Source organism: Rhodamnia argentea, chromosome 3 (genome assembly GCF_020921035.1).
Source record: "Rhodamnia argentea isolate NSW1041297 chromosome 3, ASM2092103v1, whole genome shotgun sequence".
Taxonomy (NCBI): domain Eukaryota; kingdom Viridiplantae; phylum Streptophyta; class Magnoliopsida; order Myrtales; family Myrtaceae; genus Rhodamnia; species Rhodamnia argentea.
Window position 1 is genome coordinate 35292426 of NC_063152.1, and position 12103 is coordinate 35304528.

At 42.0% G+C, this 12103-nt stretch overlaps 1 protein-coding gene across 1 annotated transcript; it reads left to right on the forward strand.

Moving 5' to 3' along the window:
- The first annotated feature begins 4362 nt into the window (after positions 1-4362).
- On the forward strand, positions 4363-5958 carry LOC115725929 (gibberellin 20 oxidase 1-D-like). Its single transcript, XM_030655597.2, has 3 exons — positions 4363-4959; positions 5168-5489; positions 5586-5958. Exons 1-3 carry the CDS (start codon positions 4397-4399, stop codon positions 5850-5852), a joined length of 1152 nt encoding a protein of 383 aa, XP_030511457.2. The 5' UTR covers positions 4363-4396; the 3' UTR covers positions 5853-5958.
- Positions 5959-12103: the final 6145 nt, after the last annotated feature.

A 12103-nucleotide genomic window follows, 5' to 3' on the forward strand; every position in this document is an offset into this window, starting at 1 on the left:
GAGGCCCGAGTCTAGAAGCCGCTACATCAGTTGAACCCAACTGCAGCCGTGTATTATTATTATTATTATTATTATTTTATTATTATTTTGAAAAAAAAAACAAGATGTTTTAAGACTTGATTAGATACTTGAGAAAGCTTTTGGACCACTCGTAAGAATTTTTGGACTTTCACGATGATTATTTCAATTTCATATTGAGTCGGATAGTTTTTTGTCCCATCTTTATACAACCGTAAAACCATTCACAAGATCATCAAGCTTCAATCTATCTTTTGACTAATTCGGATGAACACTAACAAGAATCGCAAGCCCTAACCACAAGTATAATTGCTTGATTGTATTAAACTAAATTCCGTCTATGCAAATCATTACATACATGTATATAAACTCAAAAATTACCTAAGGTCTTGTTTGGTTAACGGGAAACCAACATCTGGGAATGAAAATAATAGGAATTGGAATGAACAATGAGGAATCGGAATGATAATCGATCTTCAAATCATCATCTCTTGGAATAAGAGTAATCTATTTATGTCCTGTTATTGCAGTTTTATTTTCCATAAGTAAGTATAAGCAAAAAATTAGAAATTCAAAATAAGCGATGCATCGTGATGCTAGGAACATATAATACTGTTGGCGAGAGCTCTGCGATAGACAGTCGTGTTTGCTGCTTCACATTCTTTCCTACATTTGATTGGACAGAGTTGACGAAAGAATTTTTCTGAACTGTTCCAAAAAAAAAAAAATAGAATATTAGGACCCCTGGGGTACTTTTACTTATGAAGTCAAACTATAACAGGGTGGAGCGGATCTTAGCAGTAATTATATTCCTTCCGGTGAAGCAGCCATAGCTAGCTGCATACGGTCATGCGTTTTCTTGTTAGCCTCAATCTTCTCCCATAGCTTCCATCTCGAATCCTCCTACCGCAGCAAGTCGAATGAACTCCTTTGTTCCTATAGCTAGATAAAATCTCCGAGTTATCGCAGTCCCGCATCGATTGTCGACTAACTTCACGGATTTTAACCGAAAGTGATCGCTGCCGGACACTTCATCCTTCCATGGAAGTGATGTGATTCTTTTGTTTTGTCTTCCTTTTTCTTTGGCCCCTCTCTTATTCTTATTCTGTCTTTCTTGCACAAGACCAGCTTTTTCTTAGCCCACTTTGCGTTATACTTCTTCTTTTCCCCCGCTGTAGATGGTCTGAACCTGATAAGAATTCCAGATCTCTTTGCTCCCCATTACCGAAGCTTTCATCACACCTGCCCAGATTACATCTCCAAGTGGAAAGAACAGTGCGCACGGATCGCGCCGCTGTACCAAAAAGGGTGTGATTTGAACATAAATAGCTTCTGGGGTGGAAGCTGTAACTCATTTTCATGATCAGAATCTTCTTGTCCGAACATAAAATTTTAAATAATATCCTTCAAATGGCTTATCGAATCCGCCTTAGCTTTTTTTATCAGCATGATGCTGTGACAAACCATCACTTTGTGAGGTGCTACTGATGGGTCATGGCATCTGTTGGCTAGTCAAGAATCAGTAATTTACAGATCAAATCCTTTCGCAGCTCGCTTTTGTGCAAAGCCATATTAGGAGAAGCAATCCTTTATTAGTGTGCGAATTCTCAGAAAACCTTTTTCTTTCTTTTGGACCGGAAAGTCCCGGAACTTCGTTTTTGATAATTTGCGATGGATCCGCATACCACGTATCCTGAGGTTCCAATCTGGGAAAGCTTTCTTTGTTCTTACGCAATTCCTTTCTGCATTTTTACAGTCAGTTAGACTCATTGTTCAATCCCTAACTTAGTTACGGAGTCATGTGGTGAAGTGATGAGATGTGTCTTCTCCATTTTCGCACTTGGCAATCACGTGGAGAACGACGAACTTTGGCTGAATCATATTGCAGATAAGAGGGGAGTGAGATGGCCAACTTACATGAGCTTGTCTCTCCTCCCTTCTAGACCGAAAAGAAACACAAGCACGTGAACTCGACACATAAGAGATTGGACATACGACAGCCTCCGAAGTGAGAGTGACTGCAAGTGAGTGCATAGATATTTAGTATCTCGGAAGAGTTAAGGATAGCCGAGTATCATTTGTTGGATGTGGTTCATACTCCACATTGATAGGAAAGCACGAGATCCCGCTCCTCGCTGAGCAACCGAGGTACGAAGTAGCTGCCTTGGCAAGGTCTCAAGAGGGAGCGCTTTCTAGACACTAGAAGGCTTTTATAGTTTAAATCCGTGTTTTATTAATAGTTTGGGCTTGAGCCGATGGATAGCTACTTCTCTATATTAACTATTTCTCTTGTAATTGAGGGTTGCAATGTAATAAAGAGGTAAAAGATGTTGATTATAGTGAAATTCCTCTGCTGATGTAGCCTTTGTTTAAGGGTGAATTGAGATAAATTGTGTGTCAATTTCTCTTTTTCACTTTTGCGCTTTATTTCGTTGTGATTGTGCGCCGAATCCTAACATTATTGCGGTGGTTTCTATGCACACAAGGCTGGATCGATTCTCCAACAGCCCTCAGCTTTAGTCCACTAAGACAGCGTTTAAACTTTAAAAAAAGGGGCTCTTAATCCTTGATTTGATCACCTTTTGCCCATTACTTGTTGTTGCCTTGTTGGGAAATGCAAGATGCCCACTCATCTGTGTTCATGAGGGAACCAATCCTGGGGAGTCCAGATTAAATTCTTCATCCAAATTATGAATTAAGTGGTGTCCTGTTCTTGTGCTCACTTTTCCGGGTCGGGTTTGTATTGCCTCGGGGCAGATTTTATTGATAAAGCTGCGATTTCCATCTATGCCATGATCGATCAAGGCGGGCTCGAATTGGCGTTCTTGATGTCATGAAAAAAAAAAGGGCTTTTGTTTTAAGACAAGTTACCATGACATCCTCTTTTTTCCTGAGGGAAAGGAAAAAACATGTTTGTTGTTTTGTCATTTGTGCTTTCAAAGCAAGTGGCAAAGGATCCGACATTCCTAGCCATTGAATTTGGCTGTCTCCATAAGAATGGTCAAAGAGATCAGAACTGGCCTGGCCTCAGGTCTCTTCTTGACAATACTCGAAAGTATTATCTTCCTGACAGGTTGTGTATCCTTGTAAAAGTGTCTTGTCGAGGCCCGGAAATTTCTCTTGGCCGCATGTTTTTCTTCCTCCTCTAGTGATGAGAAGAAAAGCACAGTCTCACTTGGTTTGGTGGTCACATCTGTGACAGAAGTTGATATCTAATCAAAGAGGCATCAAATTATCGTCTGCTTTTGTTGTCACAGGTTTTGTTTTCTTGGCCAGCATTGTCTTCCATTTTCTAACTTGCTCTATTGTCATTGTGAACCTCTCAAGTCTCAAGAGATGTTGCAAGGGTTGACCCAGCAAATGTAGAAGGTAAAATGTTTTTTCAAAAAGGAGGTTTATGCAGTCAAGCATAGAAACTCTTTCTTAAGTCAATTCATCAGGAGATTTCCAGTTGCGCCTAATTTAGTGCGCATAGAACTCTAATCTTAAGGGGAAAGTATTCGCTAAATCAAGCCTAATTCTTTGTTAATCAAGTCAGGCATTGCTAATTGGGTCCTCCCTCCTCCTCTTGCCTGTACGATAAGGTCAAAAGAAGGCTTCACTTGATGCGTCTTTCGCAGAGAAAGCCAATGCGACTCGGAGACTCCTGTCTCTGCATACTCCTAGCTCTTCAGTATGCAATTGGCTCGCTTCGCCCCTCCGACCCGTGACTAATTTTTCTCACAGAATATGGCTCTAGTTGTATCTGCAACAACACCTGTTTACATACCAAGGAGGAGTTCAAACAGCTGATTACATTGAATCCAGTAAGGGAATAAACAAACGAACACTTGAAGAGGAGGTTCGAAAGGCACAAAAAACAGAACAAGTAGTTGGTGGGCTTCTGGCATCCGAGGAAGAGAACCTCCTTCTTGATAGACCTTATTGTGCTATTTTTAAGGGCTGAAGAGAATGAACCGAGTGTTTCATTGCCAGCTTTTCGGCTACTGTCTTGAGTCCAAAGCACAGAGTACTTTGAATACTGGTTTTGATTGCAAATGGGTCAATGTCAAGTCTCTAGTCTTGTTGCATCTACTGCACTGGAAGTGACTCAAAATTAAAAAGGGGATTTTCCAATTGGGTGTATGATTTGGATGGAGAGAGGGAGTAAAAGGAATGACGCAACAGTTAAAACAATAAGATTCCAATATTTGTTCACGACCTCCCCAATGAACGGCCTTGGCTTTTCCCTCCTCCTCTCTCTCTCTCTCTCTCTCTCTCTCTCTCTCTGTGCCTTCCCCTTATTAAACTCACCATCTCATTCCTTTCTCTCCCTCAAATCAACTTAGCCAACCTTCTCTGGTTTTCAAAGCCCCACACCAGTTGCAGCATCACAAAAATGTCAAAGTGTTGCATGCCAATGCCTCCTCTTCAGCCTCCATTGCCAATGGGGGAGTTAATGAGAACCGAAAGCAAACATTGCCCGGTTTTCGATGCTTCCGTTCTTCAGCACCAACCCAACATACCTTCCCAATTCGTTTGGCCCGACGAAGAAAAGCCATCCTCGACCAAGGCGCCGGAACTTGTAGTCCCCCTGGTCGATTTAGGGGGGTTCCTCTCTGGAGACCCGGCCGCTGTGTCGAAAGCATCTTGGCAAGTGAACGACGCGTGCAGGAAACATGGGTTTTTCCTAGTCGGGAATCACGGGGTCGGTCTGAGCCTCATAAACAAGGCTCATGAGAATGTGGATATCTTCTTTAGGATGCAACTCTCCATGAAGCAAAGAGCTCAGAGGAAGCCCGGCGAGCACTGGGGCTACGCGAGTAGCTTCACCGGCAGGTTCTCCTCCAAACTTCCGTGGAAGGAAACCCTTTCGTTCTGCTATTCTGCTGATGGTCAATCGTCGGAAACCATTGAGAAGTACTTCTTGAATGTCATGGGAGAGGATTTTCGAGAGTTCGGGTAAGATAAACTTCGCGTTCGACTCATTATGCACTTTGGAGGCACATGTCAATTCTTTTTGCAAACGGACTAATTAGGATGACCGATTTTAGCTGTATAACAATCGGTACTAAGTCATCGAATATAAATGGAGCAAACGGACTAAGCGATTGGCATTCCAATCTTCAATTTACACTAGATAAGAAATCATCTTCTTGGTTTCGTTCAGGGAGACATGCCAGGAATATTGTGAAGCAATGAGCAACCTCTCCCTAGGAATCATGGAGCTCCTAGGGACAAGCCTAGGAATTGGACGGTCGCACTTCAGGGAATTCTTCAGAGGGAACGACTCGATAATGAGACTAAACTACTATCCACCGTGTCAGGCGCCTGACCAAACTCTAGGAACTGGCCCCCATTGCGATCCCACCTCTCTAACCATTCTCCACCAGGACCAAGTGAGCGGGCTCCAAGTGTTTGTCGACGGGAAGTGGTGCTCAGTCAGCCCAAATCCCGACGCCTTCGTCATCAACATCGGCGACACATTCATGGTATGTAATCTAAGCCCGCCAACTCAATCGTGCGCCAAGTGAAAACATTCTTAGATCCTCCTAATCGAAGTGTATGCGGCCTTTGTGCTTGTCCAGGCTCTATCGAATGGGATCTACAAGAGCTGCTTGCACAGGGCAGTGGTGAATGCTCAAGCAGTGAGGAAGTCTCTGGCTTTCTTCCTGTGCCCAAGAAGGGACAAGGTGGTGACTCCACCGAGTCAACTAGTTGATAGACAGGACTCAGGAAGAATATACCCAGACTTTACATGGCCGACTTTCCTAGATTTCACTCAGAAGCACTACAGGGCTGACACAAGAACCCTTGACGCCTTTTCCGATTGGCTTCGAGAGCGATGCAATTGACGGAGGCGCAAAGCAAACTGTTCCGATTATAAGCGGCCCTTTTCTTTTGTCTCTTCGTTTCTCTTGTCGTTGTGCTAATTTGGAGTACCTTCAGGTATAAATACATATATGCGGCACAGTGCTCATGTTTTGCAAGAAAATCTATGGCTTCTGATGTGGCATGCGAGGTGCTTTTCATGGCTTCCTGATAAACTAGTTTCCTAGGTGAATGAGTGTGCCATTCGTTTCGTGGTACATCTAATGATCTTAAGAGGGTACAGCGACTGGATCTGACCCATTTCGAAGCGAAGAAGAAGAAGAAGATGCGTATCCACCTAATGCTCTCAGCGCCGTATTCTGCAGCATCTAAAATGTCAGAAGAAGGAATTAAAATTACGCGCTCTCACGAATCAAGGATGCGCACGCATAATTTTGAAGTTCCAAAGCTAAAAATTACTGTTACGTTGAAACATGCTTCTGGGAATTAATTCCAGTTTTCAAGTATATATTCCAGAACCACTCTCTCACTATCGAGTTCATTTCTGTTCCCTTCGTCGTCCTAGAAGCTGCTTCTTACTCAGGCTCCATAGCCCCGGCGATCGCTCTCTGCCCTCGTTGGACTGGGTCGTTACAGTCACTTACTTTGTGCGTATCACGATCTGACAGGGAAACGAGGTAATACAAGTATCTCCAAAGTGCTTCTTACTGTTGTCCTTACACATATCGCTTCCCGATCGGCGTTGCTGTGGGGCGACGCACCGAAAATGGGTGGGGGGCGAGGGAAATGGCATTCGAGTAGAGAATCAAGGAGAAGATCTGGTGGGCCGCGAGGGCGACAATGGCGACTGAGGAGGGAGATAAAAGAGGAAACTGGAAAAGGGACAGAAACCGACCGCGGGAGGGCCGAGAGTGGAGCAACAGAAAAGACACGACATGGGAAGGTTGATCGCGAAAGCGTAGCCACGAACGATTGCAAAGAGGGGAGCTTCGCCTTTTCCCTTCCGTAAGAGAAGAGGCAGAAAAAAAAGGTGTGACTTGAAAATTTGTCGGAAGCCACTTTTTTTCGGAGGTGTGATGTTTGATGGATGTTGGGAGGGTCCTAACCATTTCTGATTAGGCAGTCGAGAAACTATGAAAAAGTTTGGGTTGGTCTATGTCAGTTCGGTCCGTGCAAGTAGCTTCTAACTTTTTGTCGAGCTCCGATGTGGGCACGACAGACATATATGTAGGACCATTTTCCTAGCGCAGCACTTTCGAACTTAGATTGCGAAAACAGGTCAGTTCAATTGACTTTACGAACCGGAAAAAAGTACCCCAAAAAAAAAAAAAGAAGTCCTCGGATTATTGCATAGATGCCAATTCAATTTTGAACATTTCAATTGGACTAATTTAGTTACGAACCTTTCCATAATGGTACCAATCTAGTCCATTCGGCTAATTTTGAGCTGGCAATCACTAAAGTAAATGTTGGTCATTCTATGCGGCACGGCGGGGAGTTAATGTTGATTTTTTTTTTATATTTTATATTTTTCATTTCTTTTTTTCTTTTCTATTTTGTCTTTCCTTTTTTGTTTGCCGGTGGTAGGTGAGGCTGGTCTCGCCTAGGCGACGATCGGCCGCACTTGAGCAAGGGCGAGCATCGGCAAGGTTGACCCTTGCCTTGGCCAAGGCGGTCTTGTTGGGCATCGCTTGGGTGAGGTTTGGCGACGCATTGCCGAGCGAGGCCACCCCCGGCCTTGGAGACGATTGGCCTTCGACAGATTTGGTGAGGTGGGCCTCGTCGGCCATGGTATGTGGCTAGCTACCGGAAAATAGAAAAGGGGAAGAAAAAAGAAATAAATAAATAATAAAAAAATGTTAGTATTATTAAAAAATTTATCCACGTCGGTGTCAATTGTGTCACATGTAGGACAACTTGCGTCCATGTTAGCAATTTCCGGCCAAAATTAACTGGATAGATTGAATTTGTATCAATGTGAAAAGGTTTGGGACTAAATTAGTTCGATTGAAAGGTTTAGTATTATATTGGTATCAATACGATAGGTTTAAGACTTTTTTTTTTTGGAACTTTTCCCCTTTTCAAATTATAACATGCTAATCAATGTCTTTATACTCATTTACGATAGCATGTGGTAGTGTCATATAACATGACGGGTATACGCTTAGTTTCAACTTCATTTTGATTTTAGATAATTCGATGACACTCCGTCTATTGTCCTCCACAAAAAAAACATCCCGAATCGAATACGCAATATAAGATGATTCCATCCATGGAACCTGTTGTCTTTGCTCCCTTAATGTTGTGATAATGCTTTCGAGAAACTACCTTCATTTTCTAAAGGGGTCATTGAGGTCTTCAACAAATCGTCGAATACACCTCCAATCATTCAAGTAGTCCCGTCTAATCGGGAACTGAGTTCGATTTGGAATACCAAATCATTCAAATCCACGCCAAAGGACAGTACTCCCCAACTTAGGAACATGACTATGGGCTAATCACTCCACAATCAAACAAGGGTTTTACTTAAGAGACCCACAAAGAAAAACTCACACAAGTAGGGCACATCACCAATGCAGTCATAGGGTCACTTCAACTCAAAATCGAAGAGTGGGGTCCCGACTCCCACCCATGAAAACTTTCCTAAGTTGGCACCAATCCACTGTTCCAACACGAGACGTTTCGATGTTTCATTGGCGATCCGGCAGAGACACGATGCAGTGGGGGCAAAGTAAAGAACCCGTCTGCCAGTAAGAACAGAGCAGAACAGAACAAAAGAGATCCCACTTTCGAGTCTTTTGACTCGTTGTCGTTAAGACAAGACATGAGCGGCTTTTCTCCCGACGACACGCGGAATTGAGGCTCTTGTCCGTCGAGGATGGTACTTGCACCATCTTCCGTGCATTCATCGTCTAAATGCAATCCCATTCATGCAAATCTGAATACATCCGAAGCTAACTGTAGCTTGATTAGACGAAGTCTGTGTCCATTGAAAATACGTCTCGAGTTCGAGCACGGTCCAAAATCGGAAACCTATGTGAGGAGTGTCCTCGTTTTGAAGAGAATCCAAGTGGCAATCTCTTGGGAATTACACCCCGAAGCAATAGGGTGCTGAATCCGATTAAATCATGAGGTAAGATTATGGTAATTCCTTGTTGAGATTGAGAGATCGTTTCATGACGGCGCTCTATTAAGCAATCCGGGATGTCCTTGTATGCCTTCTTGCAGTATTTCCCATACAACGGCCTCCTTTTCTATATGGACTGTGGGGCTAAATATCGTGTGGAGTTGCTTGATGTAATGTGGGGTTGGGAAATACTAAGAGTGACTCGAGTGTGGTTGCAATTTCTGTTGTACCGCTTGATCTCCGGTGGTATTCTTTGTTAATCTCTCCGCAGACTTAGGTCACATCGATCGAACCACGTAAATTATCCGATTTATTTCATCGATTGATTCGAGACGTACTCAATTCCATGCTCCCGACACGCACGACGATCACCTTGAGAAGCGACGACGGGACGAGTGCCGGAATTTATTCTGGGGACTGCTTTCTTTTTCTATGTGAAGTTGTTCTCTTAGTCTTAGGTAGATCAAGCAAGTCGTACACGATTCTTGCACAGCAAATTGGGCAAACAACGGTAAGGATGGAGTAGAAGATGGGATCGTCTATGTGAATACGTGTCGATTTCGAAACTTGAGATGTGCTCCATCACAGTGTCCACCACTTATGAAGAATGGTGATGTTCTGATTTGAACTGCATCATCTTATGGAATTCGAATAAATTAAGTGTTCTCCATAAAGAAAAAGCTCATCAGCATTTAGAATTTGAAACAAAAAAAATACACTAGTAATCCACAGATGCTAAACCTTATACTCCTTTTTCGACGAACCCCGAAAAATAAAAAATCGTACTTCTTTTGCTACGAACCGGATTTTCGGCCGGCGATTCGCCCGGCATGTCTTTATTCGCGGTTTCGAATCGTTGATAGTGTCGATCGGAGGGGATGTGATGCAAGAGAAGAGCTGAGGGTTGTCGAATTTTTTTCATTTCTAACTTCATCAAATATCGTATGTCAACCCATCCATCGGTGGCCGCGATGGTTTGAGCCCGGTTCCTTTCACGAGAGGTCCCGGGTTCTAAACTCGTAGGCGTCGGTGATTTAAGCGGGGGTTATGGGGGTGGGATCTTTGCGCTAGCCACCCCCAAGGACTAGTCGTGCTTCACCGCTTGTTTGAGCCATAGCTCACCGGCCGCGCGGATACCTTGGTTACCAAAATATATATATATATATCGTATGTCAAGTATTCCAAAGATTAAACTGTAAGTCAAGGAAATATAGCAAAAATTTGAATTTCCTGTAATTTTTTTTTTCAGATATAATGTTAGCCTAAGAACACAACGAGATATAAAAATTATAATAAATGAAAAAAATAAAAATTCTAGAGCACTTTTTTCTTATTATTTCTGAATATTTCTTCAATTTATTTGGCTCAAGTTTCGTCTTTCAATTCTATTATATGCATCGATCACAACACTTAACAAAGGAATAAAAAAAAACTACTTAAACCGGGAAAAACTACCAAAAAAGTCTTAAACATATTGCAATTATGGTAATTTAGTCTTACATATTTTTTTTTGCCAATTCAATCCATTTAAATGGCCAGCATTGACATGGACTTTTTAAAATAATATTCTAATAATTTTTTAAGTTTTTATGATTTTTTTATTCTTTTCTTTTCTTTTCTTTAGTTTTTTTTTTCAAACACTTAGGGCCGGAGAGGATTGCCGTCCGACCCCCGCCGGCCGTAGGCGAGGTCTAGGATGCCTTGGCCGGATCCGGCCAAGCGAGGGTGTCTCCGTCCTCGCCTAGACCGTGCGAGGGTTGCAACCGCCTCCCCTGATCTAGGCGAGCAAGGCCATCGCCCTCGCCCGTGGCCGGCGGGGTCGTGATGAAGATAAGATGTCTTTTCTATTTACCTTTACAAACCAGAAGCTGAATTTACGTATTTACTAAAAGCTCCCGTCTTTGGTCATTCCTAAGTTAAATAAATGAGTCGATTATTTCAAACGTATTTGAATTGTTACATTAACTGAAAAAGTTATAGCGTAATAAACTAAAGCTCGTGGACTTTTGTCTTTACCGACATATTTGCAAGTTGTCAATGTTAAATTAAGTGAGGCTTGAATTGACTTATTATAATCGTTATTCTCGATGATAATTCAAGTCTGAAAAAGATGTTCTAAAATAAGTTGTAACGTTTACCACTTTCATTTTTTATACAAATTGCAAGTTTAAATTTATTTTTTATTCGTTGTAGCTTTGAGGTAACATGGTCAATATAATCCTCATAGTCAAAAGCAGAAAATTTAATGAATAAGTATTTGAAATAAGCTTTAATGTGTAGAGTTTTTATTTATTTTTTTGGCCCAAAATCATAATTTGCGTCAATTATTTGGAGCTTCTGAGAATGTTGATATCGAAGGAAAAAGCTGTAGCACAGCAAATTAAAACCTATGAACTATATCATTATCAATCTTTTTAAAATGCATCATCCCTAATTCATTTTTTTTTTCTAATTGCAAATGTTCTATCGAGTACCCGCCTGGGGTATTTTAACCCTTTTTTTTTATCGGCTCAAACCGAACTTTTCACCATTTCATCCGAGTCTAAGTCGCTAATTAATTGGGCAAAGCACGGTGTCGGACAGCGTAACATGGTGTTAGGGATGAGTTTGAGGTTGACATGAAATTGCTTTGAACCAAGTGTGTCGTCCGGCAAGAGATTAACTACAGATTCGAGTCCTGATCTGTTGTATTCATCATCCACAATTAGCGCGATTAATCAAGTCACTAAAAATTTGCAGCTCATGCATGCACGTACGTACAAGTAAAGAACACAATAGAAACAACAAACGAAGGACTCCAGCAACGTACACTTCCCCACTTTTCACATTGCTATCGCCATCGGTTTTGTTCTTTGTTTTGGTTAATTAACTAAATATTCGTTTCAGCCACTCTAATCGCTATCTAGGGTTTTCAAGGCGGCTTGTGGAATCCTTGGAAATATTACTTTTTTTTATTATTATTAATGGGCATCTCCATGTTTCATGCAAGGCCATAAGCTTTGTGGATAAACATGGAATCAAAGGGGAAGAAGGAGATAGTGGAAAAGACAAGTTTAAGTCTACAATGGTTCCTCAAAAAACATCTTGTGTTTGTTCTTTTTCGTTGAAGTTGATCATGGTCCCTTCTAGAAGTTTGGTATTGATTAG